The 23119-nt window shown below is 51.9% G+C and overlaps 2 protein-coding genes and 2 long non-coding RNA genes across 5 annotated transcripts in view; all 4 read left to right on the top strand.

Moving 5' to 3' along the window:
- The first annotated feature begins 959 nt into the window (after positions 1 to 959).
- On the top strand, positions 960 to 4234 carry LOC137846123 (uncharacterized). The gene is made up of 5 exons (XM_068663841.1): positions 960 to 1427; positions 1894 to 1932; positions 2032 to 2325; positions 2943 to 2987; positions 3864 to 4234. Exons 1-5 carry the CDS (start codon positions 1247 to 1249, stop codon positions 3908 to 3910), a joined length of 606 nt encoding a protein of 201 aa, XP_068519942.1. The 5' UTR covers positions 960 to 1246; the 3' UTR covers positions 3911 to 4234.
- A 220-nt stretch (positions 4235 to 4454) lies between these two features.
- Positions 4455 to 5984, top strand: LOC137846138 (uncharacterized). Its single transcript, XR_011090403.1, has 3 exons — positions 4455 to 4758; positions 5565 to 5596; positions 5716 to 5984. It is a non-coding gene; the product is annotated as an uncharacterized lncRNA (long non-coding RNA).
- Positions 5985 to 8382: 2398 nt separating this feature from the next.
- LOC137846124 (uncharacterized) overlaps positions 8383 to 23119 on the top strand; it is a 36955-nt gene continuing 22218 nt past the window's right edge. Inside the window, exon 1 of one of the 2 annotated variants that reach the window (XM_068663845.1) lies at positions 8383 to 9220. In XM_068663845.1, the coding sequence (XP_068519946.1) occupies positions 9154 to 9220 (67 nt within the window). In that variant the 5' untranslated portion in view covers positions 8383 to 9153. Of the gene's footprint in view, positions 9221 to 21374; positions 21642 to 23119 lie in introns of those variants that run through there. The other variant, XM_068663843.1, reaches the window with a different exon arrangement.
- Positions 21746 to 23115, top strand: LOC137846135 (uncharacterized). Its single transcript, XR_011090400.1, has 4 exons — positions 21746 to 21898; positions 22080 to 22373; positions 22862 to 22906; positions 23005 to 23115. It is a non-coding gene; the product is annotated as an uncharacterized lncRNA (long non-coding RNA).

The raw sequence follows: 23119 nt of genomic DNA, 5'->3' as shown, positions 1-23119 counted from the left end.
CCCCACCATCTAAAAACCAGCAACACAAGTTGTCAGATTCTGGACAAGTGGGGTTGTAAGCAATAGATAACCCTTGGAAGAGATGAAAGTGGGTGTCCAAAAGGGTGTGGTGGAGGCTCTTAGGCCTGTGCATACAGGCCCAGCTGTGCCGCTAGTGCTTCACACTGCAGGTGGGGAAAATGGCCTGGCCAGGAGCCTTCGGCAGGAAAGAGCAGGAGAAAGTTGAGGTCATCCTCTGGCCTTCTGGAGCCAGGCTATTAAGGATCAAAAGCCCACGATGCTCCAAGTGTAAACAGAAGAGTGCCAGGGAGTCATGCCCAAAGGAAATTGGTGGGCCATGGGCCCAGAAACAAAGCATTCCTTGGGTCTAGCACATCCCAGGTCACGCAACAACCTCTGGAAAGATTGAGCCCTACCATGGAGTGTTAAAGTCTGTATTGAGGACATTGGGTGCAGAGGCACGGGAGCACTTGGCTGGACATTTTTGAGAAGCCGCTTGGCCGCTTAACAGAAGAGCATCTGGCAAGTGGCGTGGTGCTACCCAAAGAAAGGCCCTACCTCCTGTGGGATGAAAGTCCCTGCAGTGCCTGTTAATGGTAGGCAATGAACTGCATTAATCTGCCTTATGCAGAGTCTCTTTTGCCTGTGCTGGTCACTGGTGGGTGATCTCCCTGCCCTTATCTCAGTGCACAAGTCTTCTTCAACTAGAGTTTCTCACCTATTCCTTTGAGGAAGGGAATTGAGAGAGCAGCGTGGGAGAGCTCAGGTGCCTTCAGGGTGAAGCCTCTGCCTTTCCTGGTTGTTGTGTGGTTGCATGGGGGTCAAAGTGTGGGTGCAGATGGCTCCCACAGTGCTGCACTGGCAGCAGTATGGCAACAGCTGAGACTCCCTGAGAGTTCTTCATAAGCTGATTCACCAACAGGATGAATGAGAAATCTGCCCACAGCCTTGGCAACTTCCCCAGAGCACTGAAGTCACTTTGGCCTTTGTGCCGTCATCATTTGTGCAGACGTTGAAGAAAAGCAGAGTGATATGGTCAGAAGAGAGCAAAGCCAAGTGGGGACAAGAGGCAGGAGGGCTTTGCAGGAAGGATGCTGCCCTTGAGATACTTGTTAAAACTGTGGTGTGTGAGAGGACAGAAATAACTGTTGGGGCTCAACAAAAGCAGCGGACGTAGCAGGTTTTAGGCAAGGCCCCCACTGATGAGAGAGATGCTTAGTGTGGGCCAGGCTCACGTGGACAAAGAATGCCCACACAAAAGGTCCCAGCTGCACCGCAAGCTTCTGTCCCACTGTCCCCAGCTCAGAGCGAAGCAGAAACTCGAAGCAGACAGTGCTCCCCAAAAGCAGTGCGGCAAAAGATGCTGGGGCAGGCGCCATGGGCAAGGCTGTATCCTTCTGGCCCTGCCATCCTGCTGCTGGCACTCTGTGAGTTGGGGCATTGCTGGGTATAGGGGCTGAGGGCTGGAAGGCTGCTGCTGTGGTCAGGACAGGCCCATGGTGGGCACAGGGGAGGATGGAGACAGTGTTTGTGCGCCAGGTGTGCAGCACTGTGGGGCAGAGTTGCTTTGGGGAAGGCAGGATAGAGATTGCTTCCTTCAGCTCTGATACTGATCTTGCAAGGGGCACACTTCTCCAGCACCATAAATTGGAGTGTTGCTCTCAGACTCTAGGACTGCTGGCTTCTCTATGGAGCTATGGGACATACCTGGAACAAGAAATCCACACAAAATGGGATTGGGATTGGCATTGTTTGAGGGGATATTGAAGAGAGACATCATGAGAACATGCAGGTGTGATGGTGGCTGCTTAGCAGTGAGGATGTAGGCAGGGGCATCAGGATGAGCTGGGACACTGACCCTCTCAGCAAATCCCTCTCTGCCCCTTGGTACAGGTGGCAGCATGACCTCCCAGGACATCTGCAGCTCCCCAGGTACTCGTGAGTCCTTCCCTCCCAGAGCCAGGGCACTTTGAAGCCCAACCACTGTGAGCTCTGCCCTATGGCAGCCCTTCACTGCTGTGTCTCCTCCAGGGAATCTCCTGGCTCCTGCTCTCCAAATGAACTCAACTTTTGCTCAGCCAGGTACCACAGTTGTGCTCCAGTGTAATCTCCCTGTGGTGTCACCCATAATACGAATCATAATCTGCAAGGATAGGAAAGAGCTGTACAGTCTGAAAGCCCAGCAAGGGCAGCTGAGCTACTCCGTGGTCCTGAACATCACGTCAAGAAGCGCAGGAAGATATACATGTGGGTACCAGCAGAGGAATGAGATGAAACAGAGGAGGAGCTCTGCCCTCAGTGCTGGCCGCATCCTGAATGTCCCTGGTGAGACACGTCCCCGGGCTGGAGGGGTGAGAAGGGATGGAGGCACTTGCTACCACATGGCTGTGTTGACGCTGGAGCTGTGTGCTGCAGCAGGCTTTGGGGTGGTTCCATCATGGGAGTGTTCCCTCTCCTCAGAGGCAGCCCCTACAGAGAGAGAGCAGCTCCCAATTTGTCCCTCTATTCCTGCAGCAGCACCTCTGCTGCAGAGATGGAGCATGGGACATGCTTCAACATCTGCCCTGTGCATTGATGAGCCTATGGCAGGAGAAATATGGAGATTGTAATAAGCTTAGCAGTTACCTATGTGTGAAGAAGAAGTCTATATTTATGGCTCTGAAAATGGGTCTGGAGCTCTAGGGTAAGAACAGGGAGATATTGGAGTTCTTAGGTATTTGGAGACCTCTCTGTGGAACATCAAACCAGATGAAAGGGACATGGTATTGAACCAAGGGAGAAGACCACAGGGGAGCTTGACTGAGACGTAGGGGTGACAAGGTGCCTGCATGGCAAGGACCCAGCAGTGAGGACATGGCAAGGACTCAGCAGCAGGGACATGGGCACAAGCGCATGGGTGCCCCAGCTCTCACTACCTCTAAAAAAACCCTCTGTGCCCCAAGGTGCAGGTGCTGGCGTGACCACCCAGGATATCTACAGCTCTCCAGGTGAGGTTGAGCGTGGGGATGGGTGACTGAAGAGAGGTGTGTGTGGGGTGGTGATGGCAAGGGAGAGGGAATTTTTTCTCTGGGCGAGAGCTCCTGGGAAGGAATCACTTCCCTGCATGGAACACAAAGCATTTTGTGTCCGGTTTTGGGATTCCCTGTTCAGGAGGGGCATAGAACTACTGGAGAGAGTCCAGAGGAGGACTTCGGAGATGGTCAGAGGACCGGAGCCAAGAGAACTGAGCCTGTTTAGCCTGGAAGAGAGGAGACTGAGGGGAGACCTCATCCATGTCTATAAATATCTGAGGGGAGGGTGTTGAGAGGATGGAGCTGGTCTCTTTTCGGTTGTGCCCAGGGAAAGGGCGAGAGGCAATGGGCTCAAATTGCAGTACAGAAATTCCATCTGAATATGAGGGGCATTTCTTTACTGGGAGGTGACAGAGCACTGGAACAGGCTGCCCAGAGATGCTGTGGAGATACTCCTCTGGAGATATTTCAAATCCACCTGGATGCCATTCTGTTCAGTCTGTCCTAGATGATCCTGCTCAACAGAAGGCTGGACTACAGAGGTCCCTTCCATCCTTGGCCATTTTGTAATTGTGTGATCCTCTAGCCCCCAGAATCACAGACAGATGAGAGTGGTGGTGCCATATTTAATCGGCAGGCACACCTAGACCAAGCTATACTTAACCACTCATGAGGGAACTTAGACAGAAGAGCCATGGGGGCCTATGTTGGCACAACAGCCGCGGGCATTTTATGCCTCCCCTGGGGATGGTGCTGGCTGTCGATGGGGAAATGTTCCCATGGGGCTGAGGCTCATTCTGGGAAGGATCTGGGTGCACTGTATACACTAGACCTGTTCTTTTGTCCTGCCAGGCAATGTGGGGAGTTCCCCAGCAAGTCCATTACCCCCAGGTGAGTGATTCCTTCCTGTACCCTCAGAACCCCCCAGCATGGGGAGTGGGTGTGCTGTGCTGCCTTCCCCAGGGCATGGGGACAAGCAGGAGGTTTACCAGACAGGAGGTGAGCCAGCTGCTTGGGCATATCTACTCCCTGCCTCTCCCCATCACACCCCGCTGCCCTCACACCCTCTCTCCCCCAGCTCCAAATTCCCAGCTCCCGCACACCCTCCCCACAGGCACCGAGCTGGCAGTGGTGGCTGTCGGCCTCATCCTCCTGGCTGCAGGCAGCTGGTTTGCCATCAGGAAAGGTGAGGGAGTTGGGGGAAGGTGGGGGGAAAGGCTGAGGCTTTGGGGGTCCTGCTACGGTGCTGGTGCAGTGGGAAAGTTGGTTGGGGGAACCTGGGGGTGCACAGCTGGGGCACACGGTGCCTGGGGGCGATGGCTGTGGGCAGCCCAGCTGGGGAAGCTGCTGAGGAAGCTGGGGAGTTTCAGCCTTCATCCCCCAGCCCCGAGATGGGAGCCAGGGCTGGGCAGCACCTTGGCCTGTGCACCTCAGCCCCAGAGGGAGATGCCCAAGGTGAGCACCAAGGGCTGCTGGATGTGAGGCATGGGGGAGGGAGTTGAGGGCATGGTGGGGCCCTGAGGTGCTCCTTGTTCAGGGGCATCTCCTGTGCAGAAGGCAGGAAGGATGGGGCTTGTCTTGGGCTGCCCTCCAGTTCCATGCAAAATGCAGGAAAGCAACACTAAAGGGCATAAGCCTCTAGACCCCTCCTCAGCACACGCACATCCCAGAACCATTCTATTCCTCTCCAGGCAGCAACACGTTGACAGACCACAGGTGGAAACAACTGACTCTGGAGAAGTCACATGTGAGTACTACCGCCTCCCACATGGGAAGCCACATGCCCCTCTCACCATGGGCATCCAGTGCAACTGTACATGCAATCCCACCCCTTCATTTCCCACTGGGAAATACAAAATCCCTGCCCGTTCATCAAGAGCAAGTTTCTCTCCAGCACCTCACGTCCTGCTTCTTCCTTGCATGCAGAGTGTGCGAGGCTGCTGGCTACACAAGGGACATGGCAGCATCCCAGTGCTCCCAGGGACAAAGCCCCTTTCCTTGGGGAATCCTTCAACACCTGTTGCAGCCCCAGGCTTCAATTCCCCCACTCCAGCCTCTGCTTTTGTTCTTTCTTCAGTTTCTCTTCAGAGGCATTTCTGCTTCAAGAGCAAGCCAAAGCATTGCACAGCAATGAAAGACATGGTTCCTTGCACTGGTGAGAAAAATATCTTATAGCTCGCTCTGAAACCACAAGCAGCAGCAAAGGGAGGATGTTGTGGTTGGGCGACAGGCTATAGATATATCCCCACTCTATGTACACCTCGCTCGAGTTGCAGCACGACCTTGTTTTCCCATGAGTGCACAGAGCAGTTTGCAAGGTGTGCTGGCTATGCAAAGAGAGGAGATGTCACAGAATTGTGAAAATTCAAAAAATCATAGCATCTCTGCTCCACTGCTGCTTAATGCACGTCCCAGATCAGAGTGAAGGGAGAGGAAATGTGGCCAGGCATTGAGTGCTGAACCCAGGAGCTGATGCGCAAAGCCAGGGTGTAGCTCCAACATTCACCAACAGGCAGCAAGGGCTCATGGTGTGTTTTTTTTTTTTCCCCACAGACTCCACCATCGTCCATGTTCGATGGGACAGGGTGAGTCGTGGCACAGCTGTGCACAGCTCCTTTCTGCAGTTCTGCAGCCTGGTGCCCGCTCATTGTGCAGGGCTCACAGTCAGCAGCTGAAGTAACAGGGCTTTCTTTTCCCACTAAAGCCTTGTCCCATGCAGCAGATGAGCGACACCACGACGTATGCCACGGTGACCACCACGCAGACCCGATAGTGCTGCCACAGGTCAAGGGCACAGGGGCCTTGCCCACAGCTGCCTTTACTCTTTTGTAGCGGGCTCTTGCAACCATAACGTGGGGCTGGAGGGTGCACTTTGGGCTTCCTTGGGGTTTCTGTCACAGGAAAGGGCTGTGTGTGTCTACCCAAGAGGTTGAAGGACTCATATCTCTGCAATAAATTAATATCTCTAAAATATATCAGGTGTACCAAGTCATATTGTGAGTGTATCAATGTTTTTTTCTTCATGTGAAACCATCTTCCTGTGCTCACTGGAAAGTATGTATTCCTAAACTGCATTATAAAGTCACAGGGCTGGTCTTCCATGCACCCACACTGATGCACATTTGGACCTGTAGGGACCGGTATCGCTGCAGGGATGTGCTCGCATGTGTCTGCCAATTGGTGTGTGCGCTGCAGATATGGTTTTGTTTAGAAGAAAAATAAACATCTCCGGATGTCCATAAATCCACAGGTCATGATGGGATGTTCCTGTGGGTGCTGAGGGAGTCGGTGGAAGTCATTGCTAGGCCATTATCCATCATCTGTGGTAAGTCATGGGCATCAGGAAAGTTGCCTGAGGACTGGAGGAAAGCAAATTTTACTCCAGTCTTCAAAAAGGGAAAGAAAGATGACTCAGGTAACTATAGATCAGTCAGCCTCACCTTCATCCCTGCAAAGCTTATGGAACAACTTAGCCTTGGTGTTGTCTCCAGGCATATCAAGGATAAAAGTGTCATTAGGGGCAGTCAACATGGCTTCACCAAGGGGAAGTCGTGCTTGACCGAACTGAGAGCCTTTTATGAGGATATAGGTGGGGGGGATAGTTGATATTAAAGCAGTGGATGTGGTCTATCTTGATTTCAGTAAAGCCTTTGACACCATCTCCCACAGCATCCTTGCAGCTAAACTGAAGAAGTGTGGTCTGGACGATTGGGTAGTGAGGTGGACTGTGATCTGTCTGAAGGGAAGAAGCCAGAAGGTTGTGGTCAATGGGGTGGAGTCAAGTTGGAGGCCTGTATCTGGTGGAGTCCCTCAAGGGTCAGTACTGGAACCAGTACTAGTCAATATGTTCATCAATGACTTGGATGAGGGAATGGAGTGCACTGTCAGCAAGTTTGCTGATGACACTAAACTGGGAGGAGTGGCTGACACAGTGGAAGGCTGTGCTGCCATCCCACGAGACCTAGACAGGATGGAGAATTGGATGGGGAGAAACATAATGAAATATAATGAGGGCAAGTGTAGCGTCCTTCATCTGGACAAGAGCAACCCCAGAGACACAGGTACAAGTTGGGGACTGACCAGTTGGAGAGCAGTGCAGGAGAAGGGGACCTGGGATTCCTGCTGAACAGAGGGATGACCATGAGCCAGTACCATGCCTTTGTGGCCAAGAAGGCTAATGGCATCCTGAGGTGTATCAGAAGGCATATGGTTAGTACATAGAGAGAGGTTCTTCTCCTGCTCTACTCTTCCCTGGTGAGACCACACCTGGACTATTGCATCCAGTTCTGGGCTCCACAGTTCAAGAAGGACAGGGAACTGCTTGAGAGAGTCCAGCACTGAGCCACAAAGATGATGAAGGGAGTGGAACATCTCCCTTACAAGGAAAACCTGAGGGATCTGGGTCTCTTTTGCTTGGAGAAGAGGAGACTGAGGGATGACCTTATTAATACTTAGAAATATGTGATGGGTGAGTGTCATGAGGACAGAGCCAAGCTATTCTCGGTGACATCTAATGATAGGACAAGGGGCAATGGGTGCAAGCTGGAACATAGGCTGTTTTACCCAAATAAGAGAAGAAACCTTTTCACAGTGAGGGTAACAGAGCATTGGAACAGGATGCCCAGGGGGGTTGTGGTGTCTCCTTCTCTGGAGACATTCAAAACCCGTCTGGACACATGCCTGTGTGACCTGACGTAGGAGTTCCTGTTCCTGCAGGGGGATTGGACTAAATGATCCTTCAAGGTCCCATCCAATCCCTAATATTCTGTGATTCTGTGATTCTGGGTCACTTTTTGAGTGCCACAGTAAGGACATCCTTTTTTCCAACATTCACTCAGATCATCAGTATCACACGCTTGTTCAAGGGTGAAGTCCCAAAGCACTGCAAGTGGGCATTGTTCTCCATCCCAACCCCGATTCTCTCACTCACCTTGCTATCCCTAACCACTCCGCCTGGGCACAGGTCCCTTACTTAGACTCAGAAATAGACTTTTAGCCTTTGGATAAACCCAGAACACATGCTGGAGAGAAGGTGAAGGTGCCACTCCTTGTTTCCTCCTCCACTTGCCCCTTGGAGAAGACACTGTATATTTGTAGATGTTAATTGTCTCTAACAGAAAGTTCCCAAAAAGCAAGAAGGAGAGGATCACAGAGTCTATCTGCCATAGTAGACTCACGGCCACTGCTTTTATCAAAATTATCAACCCTTGCATCCCCAAGTGGGATGCCAAATAGAGCAGTTGTGCTTTAAATCCAGTGGGCAGGGAAGCAGCACAGAGCCACTTACTCAGCCAAACCCCAGTGGGATCAGGGCAAGAGAATCATGACGGCAAAATTTAGGAAATTCATGGGTTGACATAAATGTGGTATATTAAGCAAAAATAGGGAACAAAAAAAGTGATGAAAACAAAATTTCTCACTCTTAATTGACCCATGCCCATTAAGTCCCACAGTTATGGCAGGCCCTACAGAACTGCACCCCCACTTGTTCTTGTACAGCGCAAAGCAGGTTTCCAGGTGCACTAGGAAATGGGAGAAAAGGCAGAGATTTGGGGAAGAGAACCAGTGCCTCCTTGCCAGAAACCCCCAAGGCCTGGGTTGTGAGTGAGTCCCCTTCTGCACAGGACAGAGGGCTGCAGCACCAGGTCTCCCCATGGAGCCGCTGCAAGGCAGAGGGGCTCAGGCTGTGTAGCCGTGTAAACGGAACAACAGTTCAGGGGCTGATTTACAATTATCAAGCACATGCAAGAAGAATGAGCTAAAAAGTTCTCAGAAAGGCTGATGATGCTTTCTGGTGCCGTGGGAGCTGTCAGTCAATGGGCTAAAGCTGGCTGGAGTCAAGGTCCAGTAGGGTTTTGCAGGGAGGATGCTGCCCCTGAGTTACAAGTGAAAATAATGTGTGGCAAAGTGTCTTAGTATCTGTAACTGAAAGTGCAGGCTCTGCACATGAAAAAGACGCAGCAGGGGCTGAGGCAGGGCCTGGCTGGTCAGAGTGTCTGTCTGTGGGCAAGGCTCAGGCGGCTGAAGAAAGCCCACAGGACAGGTCCCAGCTGCACATCAAGCCTCTGTCCCACTGTCCCCAGCTCACAGCAAAGCAGACACCTGAAGCTGACGCTGCTCCCCAAAAGCAGCGCCCCAAAAGATGCTGGGGCAGGCGCCATGGGCAAGGCTGTCTCCTTCTGGCCCTGCCATCCTGCTGCTGGCACTCTGTGAGTTGGGGCATTGCTGGGTGTGGGGGCTGAGGGCTGGAGGTCTGCTGCTGGGAGCAGGACAGGCCCGTGGTGGGCACAGGGGAGGATGGGCATTGCAGGCGTGGAGCACAGTGGGACAGTGTTGCTTTTGGGAAGGCAGAAGGTCACTGCCCTTCTAAGCAAAGCTCTCTCTGCCCCATGCTGCAGGTGCTGATGTCATCGCCCAGGACATCTGCAGATCCCCAGGTGAGGGAGCAGTGTGGGGATGTGTGGCAGAGGGGAGGGGTGTGTGGGTATGGTGACTGATATGGGAAGACAGAGGAGGTTTGTTCTTCCCGTGTTAATCCCTTGACAGGAGACTTTTCACCATTTGGGATCCAGGTCTCTTTGTGTCTCTGCTGTCAGTAACGCTGCCCAGGCAATCCGTGTGCTGTTTCTCCAGGTGACCTCCCGGCTCCAGCCCTCTTCCTGAACACCTCCAGCAATCAGGAGGGGGAATTGGTTTCACTTCGCTGCACCATTGATGGCCCTTCAGTGCCTTCCCGGATTGTATTCTGCAAGGATAGGATGGAGGCCCACAGCCTGAAATGGCAACCATGGAAATTGAGCTACACCATAACTCTAAAGGTCACCCAGGAGAGCGAGGGGACATACACATGTGGGTACCAGGTCAACGATGGCAGCAACCGAGTAAGAAGCTCTGCCCTCAGTGTTGGCCGCATCCTGCATGTCCCTGGTGAGACACGGCTCCACAGAGGTCTGGAGATAAGAGATAGAGGCACTTGCATTTAGACACCAGATCCATACGGGCCCATGTTGGCACAGCAGCCGTGGGCAATTTTACACCTCCACTGAGGATGGTGCTGGCTGTCGGTGGGGGGATGTGCCCATGGGGCTGTGTCTCCCCTGCCCCACACAGTTATGTGCAGGGCTGTTGCAGGACACAAGATCAGTATGTGCCTAGTCTGGGCAGAGCAGGCATGCTGCAGACACTCATAATGTCCCTTTCTCCTGCGAGGCACTGTGGCAGGTTCCCTGACATGGTCGTCACCCCCAGGTGAGTGATTCCATCCTGCACACCCAGGGACACCAGTATGAAGTCCAGGGCTGCCAGGCTCTCCAGACATCCAGGGCGTGCTGACTTGCAGTCCCCTTGGCATGGGGACAAACAGGAGCTTTACCAGACAGGAGGTGTGCCGGCTGCACAGGCACGTCCTTCTCCCTGCCTCTCCCCATCACACCCCGCTGCCCTCACACCCTCTCTCCCCCAGCTCCACATGCCCAGATCCCGCACACCCTCCCCACAGGCACAGTGCTAGCAGTGGTGGCCGTCGGCCTCGTCCTCCTGGCTGCAGGCAGCTGGTTTGCCATCAGGAAAGGTGAGGGAGTGGGGGAAGAAGGGGGGAAAGGGTTAGACTGTGGGGGTCCTACTGCGGGGCTGGTGCAGAGGGAAAGGCAGTGGGGGGAACCTGGGGGTACACAGCTGGGGCAGGTGGTGCCTGGGGGTGATGGCTGTGGGCAGCCCAGCTGGGGAGGCTGCTGAGGGAGCTGGGGAGCTCCAGCCTTCGTCCCCCAGCCCTGAGATGGGAGCCAGGGCTGGGCAGCACCTTGGCCTGCGCACCTCAGCCCCTGTTCTTCTTGCAGGTGCCTGCAGAGGGAGATGCCCAAGGTGAGCACCAAGGGCTGTGGAGTTTGCAGGAGGGAGTTGGGGACATGGCGGGGCCCTGTGGTGCTCTTCTTCGCAGCACACACGCACCTCAGAATCAGGGGGTTTGTGGAAGTGTTGCTAAGGACCTTCAGCACCTTTTCTCTGTCGTCTCTCTATGCCTCTCTATGGTGCTGGTAGTGCTGAGGACTCTTCTTCTGACCCCAGCCGTTTCTGTAAGTGCCAGTCCCTTTTCACCCTTCTCTAGGCACTGTGTGAAGTGCTGATGCCTTTGTCATGGCAAGCCGTGGCCATGGGGGCAACTGTGGTGAGGGGTGGGGAAGCCCTACCTGCTGTGTGTGGCTGGACACTAACTCAGGTTCTCTCCTCAGATGCCAATGTGAATGAGATGGGCAGAGTGAAGGTGAGTTCAGCCCAAGCACAGCCTTCCATGCTGAGCGTGCATGTGATGGCTGCAAGAGGGCAGGCTGTTGGAGAGCAAATGCAAGCAAGAAGTATATCCGACGGCAGGAGCCTGGAAGCTTCATGTGGCTGTGCTCTGGCTGAATCCCCCTCCTTCCATGCTCCCAGCATTGCCCCATGTTGGGCACCGCCAGAGCAAGGCCACTCCTTGTTCTCCCTTGTGTTTTGCAGCTCTCTCAATCCAACTGCTCTCAACACCCACTGGATGCCAAAAGCTGAGCAAGTGAGAGATGATGCAGCTGGTTCTCTGAGAGAGGCAGAGAGCACTGGGGAAAGCCCGGCCGACCTGCCAGCTCTCAATAAAGCCATCCCAAACAGGAAGGAGCTGGTGTAGTTTTTCTTGGAAAGGTCTGTTTGCAAGGCTCTTCACATCCCTTCAGATTGACACCGCCACCCCTTCATGCCTCGGTGTCTGTCTGTCTGTTCCGTCCCATTCCTGATGTGGTTGCATGGGTCAGAGGTGCCATCAGGAACACAAAGTCAAAGACATTTATTTGTCATCTGAGCAAAATAACATCTCTGTGTACACAACTATTTGCACACACATGTGAGCACATCTGTGGTGGTTTTACTGGAGGGTGCAGTTGATCTCCAGCACAACTGGTCTCTCACTCCTACTTTTCTAAGAGGAATGGGGAGAGAATACAATGAAAAAGGCTCAAGGTTTGAGATTAGGTTGAGGATATAGCACAGTAATTATCATTACATGCAAAACAGAGTCAGCATATGTAGATGGTAACATTTATTACCTATTACTTCAAAGCTAGAGAAGTGAGAAACAAAGGAAACCAAAAGCATCTTCCCCCTCCATCAACCCTTTTCCACCTCCTCTCCCCGAGTGGCGCAACAGAACAGGGGAATGGGCTTTATGGTCAGCTTATAGTGCTTCTTCCCTGCCACTCCTCTGTCACTCTTGTCCCCTGTGCTGTGGGTCCCTCCCACGGGATGCAGTCCTTGGTGAACTGATCCGGCATGGGTTGCCCACAGGCTACAACTCTTCAAGAACTCCTCAAGATATGGATCCGTATCATGGGGTCCATCCCTCAGGAGAAAACTGCTCCAACCTGGCTCCCCCATGGGCAGCAGCTCCTGCCAGGTCACCTGCTCCTGCGTGGACTCCTCTCCACGGGCTACAGGTCCGGCCTGGAATCTGCTCCGGCAGGGGTCTTCCACAGGTGGCAGCCTTTGTCGGTGCAGGGCCACCTGCTCCACCATGGTCTCCTCCACGGGCTGCAGCGTGGAACCCTGCTCCACCGTGGTACTCCATGGGCTACAGGGGGACATCCTGCTTCACCATGGTCCTCACCACAGGCCGCAGGGGACTTCTGCTCCAGCACCTGGGGCACCTCTCCCCATCCCTCCTCACTGCCCTTGGTGCCTGCAAGGCTTTTCCTCACTCCTTTCACTCTCCCAGCTGCTGTATGGCACAGCGTTTTTTTCCCTGTCTTATACATGCTCTAATGGAGAAACAAAATAACATCACATATTGGCTTAGGTGTAGTCAACAGTGGTGTCCTTACCAAACATAGGGCAGCTTCTAGATCCTTCTCACAGAAGCCATCCTTATGGCACCCTGCTACCAAAACGTTGCCACTTAAACACACTACAACATCCCTGCAGTGATATCTGTCCCTGCAAGTCCAAATGTGCATCTCTGTGTGTGAGGAATGTGTTAACAATTCGTGTCCATAAAGAACAATTCTGTTTGAATCCTGTCTGCCTCTGGGTCCTGCACTGGTAATTTAATTCTTGAACCACAGATGCAGTGTGTCCCAGTCTCCCCCTCATTCTAGTCAATTTATCAAGTTTTCAGAAAATACTCCTTAAATTTATGAACCTGTTTGCTTTTGTTATTCCTGACTTCTAGTTCTAATAGTTACAGCTTTTTCTGTCTTCTTCAAGATTGATTTAACACTGCTATAGATGTTATATAGATGACTGTGAATAGCTGGGAAAGAATGTTTTAATTGCTCATGAGTCGTCAAGCTGTTTGGGAGTTTCAGAACAACTGATAATAACTGGTGACTGCTGGTGACTGTTATGAGATACTATGTGGATCCTTGGTATCTGGCCAGGGGGGCCAAGAGATTAAGAGGAAGAAAAAAGAAGCTGAAGGACGGTTGGGAGACAAGACCTGCGGAGAGTGTACAGAGAGTGTTCCATAAACTTGGAATAGTGCCGAGTGAGTACAAAGGGTGAGAGGAAGACTACGAGCCTTCAGCATGAAAGACCCCTAGAGACCCCCAGAGGAGACTGATGCGCATGCTCCAGTAGGAGGAACTGGATCCCGGAAGCTAATTATAATAATCTATTTTTTTAGAAGTAGTAATGAATATGTATTAGTCTAGGAGCATAAAAATCAGCTGCTTGATGTAACTGGTGTGCGTCCTGGTGGAGCGGAGACTCCCGGTGCACCCAGCGCTGTTTGCTTACCTCTATTCCTTTATATTCTTTTAATAAATCCTATTTTTTTATTTAATCCTAATTTGAATCCTGAGCCATTTATAACATGTGGATAGGTAGAAGAGCACCCCTGTGTCTTTATCTTGTAGTATTCAAGTATGCATGTCATCCACTGAGCACAGGGAGATGTTTTAACTCGGTGAAGAAACATCGATACACTCACAGTATCATTTCATATACCTGATATACATTAGAGATCTTAATGTGTTGCAAAGAGAGAAATGAGTTCTACATCCTCTTGGCTAGACACACACAGCTTTTCCCTGTGACAGCAAACCGCAAAGAGGCGCAAAGCGTATCCCCATGCACCACATTATGGCTGCAGAAACCCTCTGCAAGAGAGCAAAGGCAGCCATGGGCAAGGCTCCTGTGCCCTTGACCTGTGGCAGCGCTATCGGGTGTGGGTGCGGGTCACCATGGCATACGTTGTGGTGTTGCTCATCTGCTGCACAGGAGGAGGCTTTAGGGAGAAAAAAAAGCCTGTTACTTCAGCTGCTGACTCTGAGCCCTTCACAATGAGTGGACACCAGGCTGCAGGAGTGCAGAAAGGAGCTGTGCACAGCTCTGCCACGATTCACACTGTCTTGTTGAACGTGGACGATGGTGGAGTCTGTGGGGGCAAAAAAAAAAACACACCATGAGGCCTTGCTGCTTGTTGGAGGACGACTGAGACCCACCCTGGCTTGTCTGGGATGCCTGGGCTCAGTACAAAATGGCCAGCCTCATTTCCCCTCCCATCACCCTGCTCTGGGACATGCTTTAAGCAGCAGTGGAGCAGAGAAGCTGAGGTTTTGGTGTATTTCCACCGTTCTGTGGCATCTCCTCTCTTTGCACAGCCAGCACACCTTGCAAACTGTTCTCTGTGTAGGCTTCAGAAAAGAAGGTAATGCTGCAACTCGAGCGAGGTGTACATAGAGTGGGGATATATCTATAGCCTGTCGCCCAACCACAACATCCTCCCTTTGCTGCTGCTTGTGGTTTCAGAGTGAGCTATAAGATATTTTTCCCACCAGTACAAGGAGCCATGTCTTTCCTTGCTGTGCAATGCTTTGGCCTGCTCTTGAAGCAGAAATGCCTCTGAAGAGAAACTGAAGAAAGGACAAAAGCAGCGGCTGGAGTGGAGGAATTGAAGCCTGGGGCTGCAACAGGTGTTGAAGGACTCCCCAAGGAAAGGGGCTTTGTCCCTGGGAGCACTGGGATGCTTCCATGTCCCTTGTGCAGCCAGCAGCCTCGCACACACTCTGCATGCAAGGAAGAAGCAGGACGTGAGGTGCTGGAGAGAAACTTGCTCTTGATGAACGGGCAGAGATTTTGTATTTCCCAGTGGGAAATGAAGGGGTGGGATTGCATGTACTGGTGCACGGGGTTCTCAAGGGGAGAGGGGTGTGTGGCTTACTCCAAGGGTTTAGAAGCTTAGGGATATGGTTTAATGGGGACTGTTAGCATTAGGTCAGTGGTTGGACTCGATGATCTTGAGGTCTCTTCCAACCTAGAAATTCTGTGAAGGGAGGAAGTAGTACTCACATTGGATGTCACCACTGTTGATGTCTTCCATCTGTGAGCCGTCAATGTGCTGCTGCCTAGAGAGGAATGTGAATGGTTCTGGAGTGTGCATGTGCTGAGGAGGGGACATGAGCCTTATGCTCTTTGGTGTTGCTTTCCTACATCTGGCATGTTCCCCATCTGCCTGGGAAAGGTTTATCTCACAGGGTCTAGAGGGTGTTGGGACAGCAATTAACAGGGCTCATTTGGAGACTTTCAAGCAGGGGGATGGGGTTGTAGCAGGGCTTGCACTAGTGGGGCAGCACCGTCGCAGAGATGAAGACTGGCAGGCCTCCTACCCCCATGGGGTGAAATTGGTGTGCTCAGCTCCTTCCCTGAAGTGCATGGACACTAATGCACATGGCATGGGGAATAAGCAGGAGGAGTTAGAAATCAGTGTTTGGTCAGGAGACTGTGATCTGTTGGCAATTACAGAGACATGGTGGGACAGCAGGTTACTCAGGTAGGCATCCAGATGGGTCTTGAATATCTCCAGAGATGGAGAGTCCACAACCTCCCTGGGAAGCCTGTTCCATTGCTCTGTCACCCTCAGTGTGAAGGAGTTCTTCATAGTGGGCCAAATCCCTCTGTCTCCCACACTGAAGGTATTTGTATACCTTGATAAGATCTCCTCTCAGTCTTCTTTGCTCCAGGATGAGCAGACCCATGTCTCTCAGCCTTTCTTCACAGGGAAGATGCTCCAGGGTCTGTATCATCTTTGTGGCCCTCCGCTGGACTTTTTCCAGGAGATCCCTGTCTTTTTTTGTACCAGGGAGCCCAGAACTGGACACAGCACTCCAGGTGAGGCCTGAGCAGGGCAGAGTAGAGGGGAAGGATCACCTCCCTTGACCTGCTGCCCACACTCCTTTTAATCCACGCCAGGATCCCGTTGGCCCTCTTGGCCACCAGGGTACACTGCTGGCTCATGGCCAACCTGTCGTCCACCAGGACCCCCAGGTCCTTCTTTTAGTCACAGGTCTCCAGCCAGACTATGCACCACTGATCACCACCTTCTGAGCTCGGCCAGTCAGCCAGTTCTCAACCCACCTTACTGTCCACTCCTCTATCCCACACTTTCTCAGCTTTGCTAGCAGGATGTCATGGGAGCCAGTATCGAAAGCCTTGCTAAAGTCAAGGTAGGTGACATACACTGCTCTCCCCTCATATACCCATCAGTTGATGCCATCATAGGAGGCAACGAGGTTGGTCGAGCATGACTTCCCCTTTGTGAATCCATGCTGACTACTCCTCATAACCTTCTTCTCTTCCAATTGCAGGGAGATGGCATCCAGAACAAGCTGTTCCAACACCTTTCTAGGGAAAGAGGTGATACTGACTGGCCTGTAGTTTCCTGGATCCTCCTTCTTGTCTTTCTTGAAGACCAAAGTGGCATTGGCTATTCTGCAGCCTTCAGGCATCTCTCCTGTTCTCCAGGACCTTTCAAAGATGATAGAGAGTGGTTCAGCAATCACCTCTGCTAATTCCCTTAGGACACGTGGATGCATCCCATTGGGACCCATGGATTTGTGTGCTTTGAGCCCACTCAGACGCTTCCGATCCACTCTCTCATCTACCAGGGGGGAGCCCTCCATTTCCAAGACCCTTTCTCCTCCCTTCAGGGTTGTGGAGTCCTGAGGGGGAGTCCTTGAAACAAAGACTGAAGTAAAGAAAGCATTCAGTATTTCTGCCTTCTTGGCATCTCCCGTTACCAGGACACCCCTTTGGTTCATCAAGGGACCCACATTATCCCTAGTCTTCCTTTTACTGTTTACATACTTAAAAAAACCCTTCTTATTATCTCTTACCTCTTTTGCAAGCCTCATCTCTAGGTGGGCTTTAGCCTTCCTTGTCACGTCCCTGCAGGTCCTGACAACACTTGTATACTCCTCCCAAGAGGACAGGTTCTTTTTCCACATTTCATAGACCTTCCTTTTCCTTTTGATCTTATCGATGAGCTCCTTGCTCATCCATGTAGGTTTCCTTCCCCTTTAGCCTTACTTCTTCCACCAAGTTCCATCTTAAACTCCACCGTCTCATGGTCGCTGCATCCTAAGCTGCCCCCAACCTTCACATCCCTAACAAACCCATCCCTGTTGGTAAGGATAAGGCCCAGCAGCACACCCTGTCTCATCAGCTCCTTCACCACCTGGGTCAGAAAATTATCTTCAACGCATTGTAGGAACTGTTTGGAGTGTGCATGTCTGGCTGAGTTGCTTACCCAACAGATGTCTGGATAAGTGAAGTCCCCGATGAGAAACAGTGCCAAGGATCATAAGGCTACTTCCAGCTGCTTGTAGAAGGCTTCATAGACTTCCTCCTCATGATCTGGTGATCTGTAGTACACCCCTACAACAGTGTCCCCCATACCAGCCCACCCTTTAATTCTCACCTACAAGCTCTGCACTTGTCCTTCACCCTCCTCCAGGTGGAGCAGGATACACTCTAATTGCTCGCTCACATAAAGGGAAACCCCATCCCCTCGCTTCCCCAGCCTGTCTTTCCTAAAAGAGACATAGCCCTCCATGACAGCATTACAGCCATGTGAGCTGTCCTACCATGTGATGGTGAGGCAGCTCAGATGACACAGCACAGGTGATGCAGAGATACAGGTAGTCCTTGAGAGATGCTCTCTCACTAGAGGCTCCGTTGGAGGACAAGGAGCACTCCTGTGGGGGAACCACACCAGAGCCATGCCCTGCCTGCTGCAGTACAACGCTCCAGCCTCAGAGGTGCCCCTGTCCCACTGCCCCCACTGCCCTGGGGCTGATTCTCATCTGGCACAGACGGGGTTCAAGGAGCACTGATAGCAGAGCACCTGAACTGACTGGGGACTGGCCATGAGGACACTGAGCATGTCCCCTTCCTCCTCTGGGGTTAGCAGTATATGGAGGATGCTCCTCTGCTCTGGTTTCACTTCTCACCTGTGACTGCCAAGTCCTGGGGGACACTGCGGGCAGAGTTCTTCAATTGGTTGCTCTGATCCTTGAGCTGGTTCATCCAGCACAGATGATAACTTTCTGATACAAATGGTGGACGTGCCAACTAAGAGAAGAGTGCTGTCAGAGCTTGTTGTCATAAACAAGAAGGGGTTGGTTGACACAGAGAATCACAGAATCACAGAATTGTAGGGGTTGAAAGGGATCTCAAGAGATCCTCGGGTCTAACCCCCCTGCCAAAGCAGTTTCCTTAATGCAGGTTGCCCAGGTACGAGTCCAGACAGGACTTTAGTATCTCCAGAGATGGAGAGTCCACAACCTCCCTGGGCAGCCTGTTCCAGTGCTCTGTCACCCTCACTGTGAACAACTTCTTTCGCAGGTTGGTGTTGTTAGGAATGTTTTAACAATTCGTGTCCATAAAGAACAGTCCTGTCTGCCTCTGGGTCCTGCACTGGCAATTTAATTCTTGAACCACAGATGCAGTGTGTCCCAGTCTCCCCCTCATTCTAGTCAATTTATCAAGTCTTCAGAAAATACTCCTCAAATTTATGAACCTGTTTGCTTTTGTTATTCCGAACTTCTATTTCTAACAGTTACAGCCTTTTTTTTTGGTCTTCTTCGAGATTAACTTAACACTGCTATAGGTGTGACTGTCCCTGTGAATGGCTGGTGAAGAATGTTTTAATTACTTGTGAAGTGTCAATAAGAAAGTTATTTGTGTTTGTATGAAGTCTTTGATGTCTGGGGGTTTCAGAACAACTAGTGACTGTTATGGGATACTATGCAGGCCTCTGATATCTGGCCAGGTGGCCAAGAGATTAAGAAGAAGAAAAAAGAAGCTGAAGGACGGCTGGGAGACAAGACCTGCAGGGGATGTTCTATAAACTTGATACGGTGCCAAGGGGAAGGACGAGAAAAAAACTTGGAGAGGAAGACTACGAGCCTTCAGCATGAAAGACCCCTAGAGACCCCCAGAGGGACCACCGGAGACTGATGCGCATGCTCCAGTAGGAGGGACTGGACCCCGGAAGCTAATTATAATAACCTGTTTTTTTAGAAGTAGTAATGAATATGTATTAGTCTAGGAGCATAAAAATCAGCTGCTTGATGTAACTGGTATGTGTCCTGGTGGAGCGGAGGCTCCCGGCACACCCAGAGCTCTATTCTTTTAATAAATCCTATTTTTTTATTTAATCCTATTTTGAAGTTTGAGCCATTTCTAACAGTGTGGAACTTCCAGTGCGCCATTTTTTTTTGACCATTGCCCCTTTTCCTATCTCCAGAAACAACTGAAAAGAGATTGGCCAAATCCTCTCAGTCTTCTCTTCACAAGGTTGAGATTTGAGGACAGCCTTGGTTGTGGCGACCATGAGATGGTGCAGTGCAGAATCTCGTGGGGCAGGAAGAGAATACAGAGCAGAATCACAATCCTGGATTTCAGCAGGGAAAAATTTGGCCTTTTCAGACAATTGCTAGGGGAAATTTCAATGGGACAAGGTACCTGAAAGAAAGGGTCCCAAGACAGTTGGTTAGTGTTCAAGGACTGCTTCTTCCCAGCTCAAGATCTGAGCATCTCAGCAGGTTGGAAATCAGGAAAGAGAGCCAGGGGACTTGTTAAAGAGGGAACTGCTGGGCAAACTCAAGTGGAAGAGAAAAGTCTACAGATCATGCAAGGAGGGTGCGGCCACTCGGGAGGAATATAAGACTGTTATCAGAGGATGTAGGGAGGCAACTAGGAAAGCTAAGGTCTCCTTAGAATTAAACCTTGCAAGTGGGTCAGGGAGAAATGGAAGGGATTGTACAAATATATTGCAGATAAAATAACACTAGAGGCAATGGAGGGCTGCTGATGAATGAGATGGGTTCATCAGTTAACAACTTTGCCAGGTAACAGAAAACACTGTTGCTATCACCAACCATGGGGCTTGTCCACCCCCAAGGCAATACACCCACAAAGGAATGCACCCCAGGATTCTGAGGGAACTGGCAGAAGTCATTGCCAGACCACTCTCCTGTTTGCATTTGCTAGGATGAAGTAATGGCCACTCTGAGCAGGACTAGAAGAGCCCTGCCACCAGCCAGGTGGAGAAAATGGTCAATGGCATTGACTGGACAGTGTGAATACAAAGGCCTTGCACATGAGAACCATGAGAGTATGAGGCTCGGGTAGACAGTGGCACACAGAGGACCCTACTGCCATCAGGTTATTGGGGGCAGAACCCTTCTATTTCTGGAGGGACAGGGGGATGCAAACCATTGTCTGAACTGCAGGCTGAAATGAGCCCAACTGGGAATGAGTGAGCAAAGCCGTCTGGTTGGTGGCCCTGGAAAGAGACTGCTGAGGGGAAGGAAGAGGGCTTCTCTGACAGTGCTCTGGTAGCACAGAATCACAGAATGTTAGGAATTGAATGGGACCTGGAAAGATCATCTAGTGCAAATACATCAGCATCCCCAAAAGTACTTGTTAAATGAATGGAACAAACAGGAGTCATTTGTAAATTTACTGCCCAAAAAGGAGAGAGGCAAAATGTTATTACTCACCACTACCTGGCTCATGACCATCCAGTGGCACAGCAATGGTATCCCCTGCAAAATGGCTCCCTGTTATTATTGTACAGCACAAAGTGCTCTTTTTTTCCACAGCAAAATTGTGTTTCCACGTGCACTCAGAAAGGGTAGGAAAGGCAGAGATTTCGGGAAAGGAGCCAGTGCCTTCTTGCCAGACACCCCCAAGACATGGTGTTGAAGTGACTTCCCTTCTTACATGGGACACGGGCTGCAGCACCAGGTCTCCCCATGGAGCCGCTGGCAGGCAGAGGGGCTCAGGCTGCACAGCCTTGCACAAGCAACAAGAGTACAGAGACTGAGCATCGACAGGGGATGCAGCAGTGCTGTGCCCACATGGGTGTGGAAAAGAAGGAAAAGGATTTTGGACAGGCTGCAGATGTTTTCTAGCCTGATGGAGAGCCGCAAAAGAATGAGCCAAATCTGGCAATAGGAAAAGGGGCAGGAGGCCACTGTTGGAAGAATACTGCCATGAGATACAGGTAAAAACAGCATGATCTGCAGTGTGTGAGCGGACAGAAATAACAGCGGGGGCTCAACAAAAGCAGCGGATGTAGCAGGGGCTGAGGCAGGGCCCTGCTGATGAGAGCCTCTTAGTGTAGGCAAGGCTCACGTGGCCACAGAAAGCCCACAGGACAGCTCCCAGCTGCACTGCAAGTCTCTGTCCCACCATCCCCAGCCCAGAACAAAGCAGACACCTGAAGCAGACGCTGCTCCGCAAAAGCAGAGCCCAAAAAGATGCTGGGGCAGGCGCCATGGGCAAGGCTGTCTCCTTCTGGCCCTGCCATCCTGCTGCTGGCACTCTGTGAGTTGGGGCATTGCTGGGTGTGGGGGCTGAGGGCTGGAGGGCTGCTGCTGGGGGCAGGACAGACCCATGGTGGGCACAGGGGAGGATGGGGACAGAGCATGTGGGGCAGGCATGCAGCACTGTGGGGCAGAGTTGCTTTGGGGAAGGCAGGAGGTCGCTGTCCCTCTAAGCAAAGCCCTCTTTGCCCCTTGGAGCAGGTGCTGGAGTGACCAACCAAGACATCTGCAGCTCTCCAGGACTGCAGGAGCATGGAGGTGAGTCCCAAAAATGAACATGTCCTGCAGAAAGAGATGGGATCATTGAAAGGGGTTATTCCCTCACAATTCATTGTGTAAACTCCAGGAGAGCAGATTCTCCCAGCCTTCGCATGCAGCTGGTTTTGCCACCTGGCAGTCACTAACGCTTGCTTGGGGAATCCCTCTGCCTTCTCTCCAGGTAACTACCAGGCTCCAGTCCTGTACCTCAACGCTTCCAGTGCCCAGGAGGGGGAAATAGTGCTGCTTCAATGTACCATTGATGCTCATTTTCCTGCTACGCGAGTTGTCTTCTGCAAGAACGGGATGGAGGAGCACAGCCTGAAAGCTCAGCAGGGCAGGGTCATCTATGCTCTGGTCCTGAATATCACCTCAAGAAGTGCTGGGACGTACACATGTGGGTACCAGCAGAGGAATGACAGCAACTGGGTGAGGAGCTCTGCTCTCAGTGCTCCCTGGACGCTGTCTGTGGCAGGTGAGACACAGCCCCAGGGTGGTGGGGACAGAAGGGATGGGGACACCACAGAGACTGGAGCTGTGTGCTGCGGTAGGCAGGGCATGTCTCTGGGGTGGTTCCCCCACGGGAGTGTTCCCACTCCTCCAAGGGAGCCCCTCGAGAGAAAGCTGCTCTCAAGGGTCCACCTCTGCTGCAGACTTGGGGATGTGCTGGGTGGAGGCACAGAGTGCAAGGACCCTAGGTTGATATATGGTTGCTCCAAGGACTGCCCTTTACATCGATGAGCCAGTGGCCAGGGAAATCATATTATTGTCATGAGATGGGCTACAGCATATATGTGAGTAAAAGTAAGTTCTGGTAAACAGAAGGGATACCACAGTGGTGCTGGTTTTAGAAACCAGGGTAGGCAGGTGCCAGCTCGGCAAGGACAAACAGTGGGGACATGGGCATGGTTGAGGTGGTGTGCAAGGCCTATCCCTACTAAGAAAAACACTCTTTGCACCAAGGTACAACTGCTGGTGAGACAACCCAGGACATCCACAGCTCCCCAGGTGAGGACCACCATGTGGGTATGCCAGCTGCACAGGCATGTCTTGCTCCCTGCCTCTCCCCATCACACCCCACTGCCCTCACACCCTCTCTCCCCCAGCTCCAAATTCTTGGTTCCCGCACAACCTCCCCACAGGTACGGCGCTTTCAGTGGCGGCCGTCGGCCTCATCCTCCTGGCTGCAGGGAGCTGGTTTGCCATCAGGAAAGGTGAGGG

Source organism: Anas acuta, chromosome 30 (assembly GCF_963932015.1).
Source record: "Anas acuta chromosome 30, bAnaAcu1.1, whole genome shotgun sequence".
Lineage (NCBI taxonomy): Eukaryota > Metazoa > Chordata > Aves > Anseriformes > Anatidae > Anas > Anas acuta.
Note: the sequence above shows the minus strand (reverse complement) of the source record. Positions and strands in the feature narration are given on the sequence as shown.

Bases quoted from the DNA above. Each gene is read 5' to 3' on its own strand.
- LOC137846123 (XM_068663841.1), top strand. From the start codon at position 1,247: ATGCCCACACAAAAGGTCCCAGCTGCACCGCAAGCTTCTGTCCCACTG. The intron at 2,326-2,942 runs GTGAGACACGTC...CTGTGCCCCAAG, and splicing joins CCGCATCCTGAATGTCCCTG to GTGCAGGTGCTGGCGTGACC. The intron at 2,988-3,863 runs GTGAGGTTGAGC...TTGTCCTGCCAG, and splicing joins GGATATCTACAGCTCTCCAG to GCAATGTGGGGAGTTCCCCA.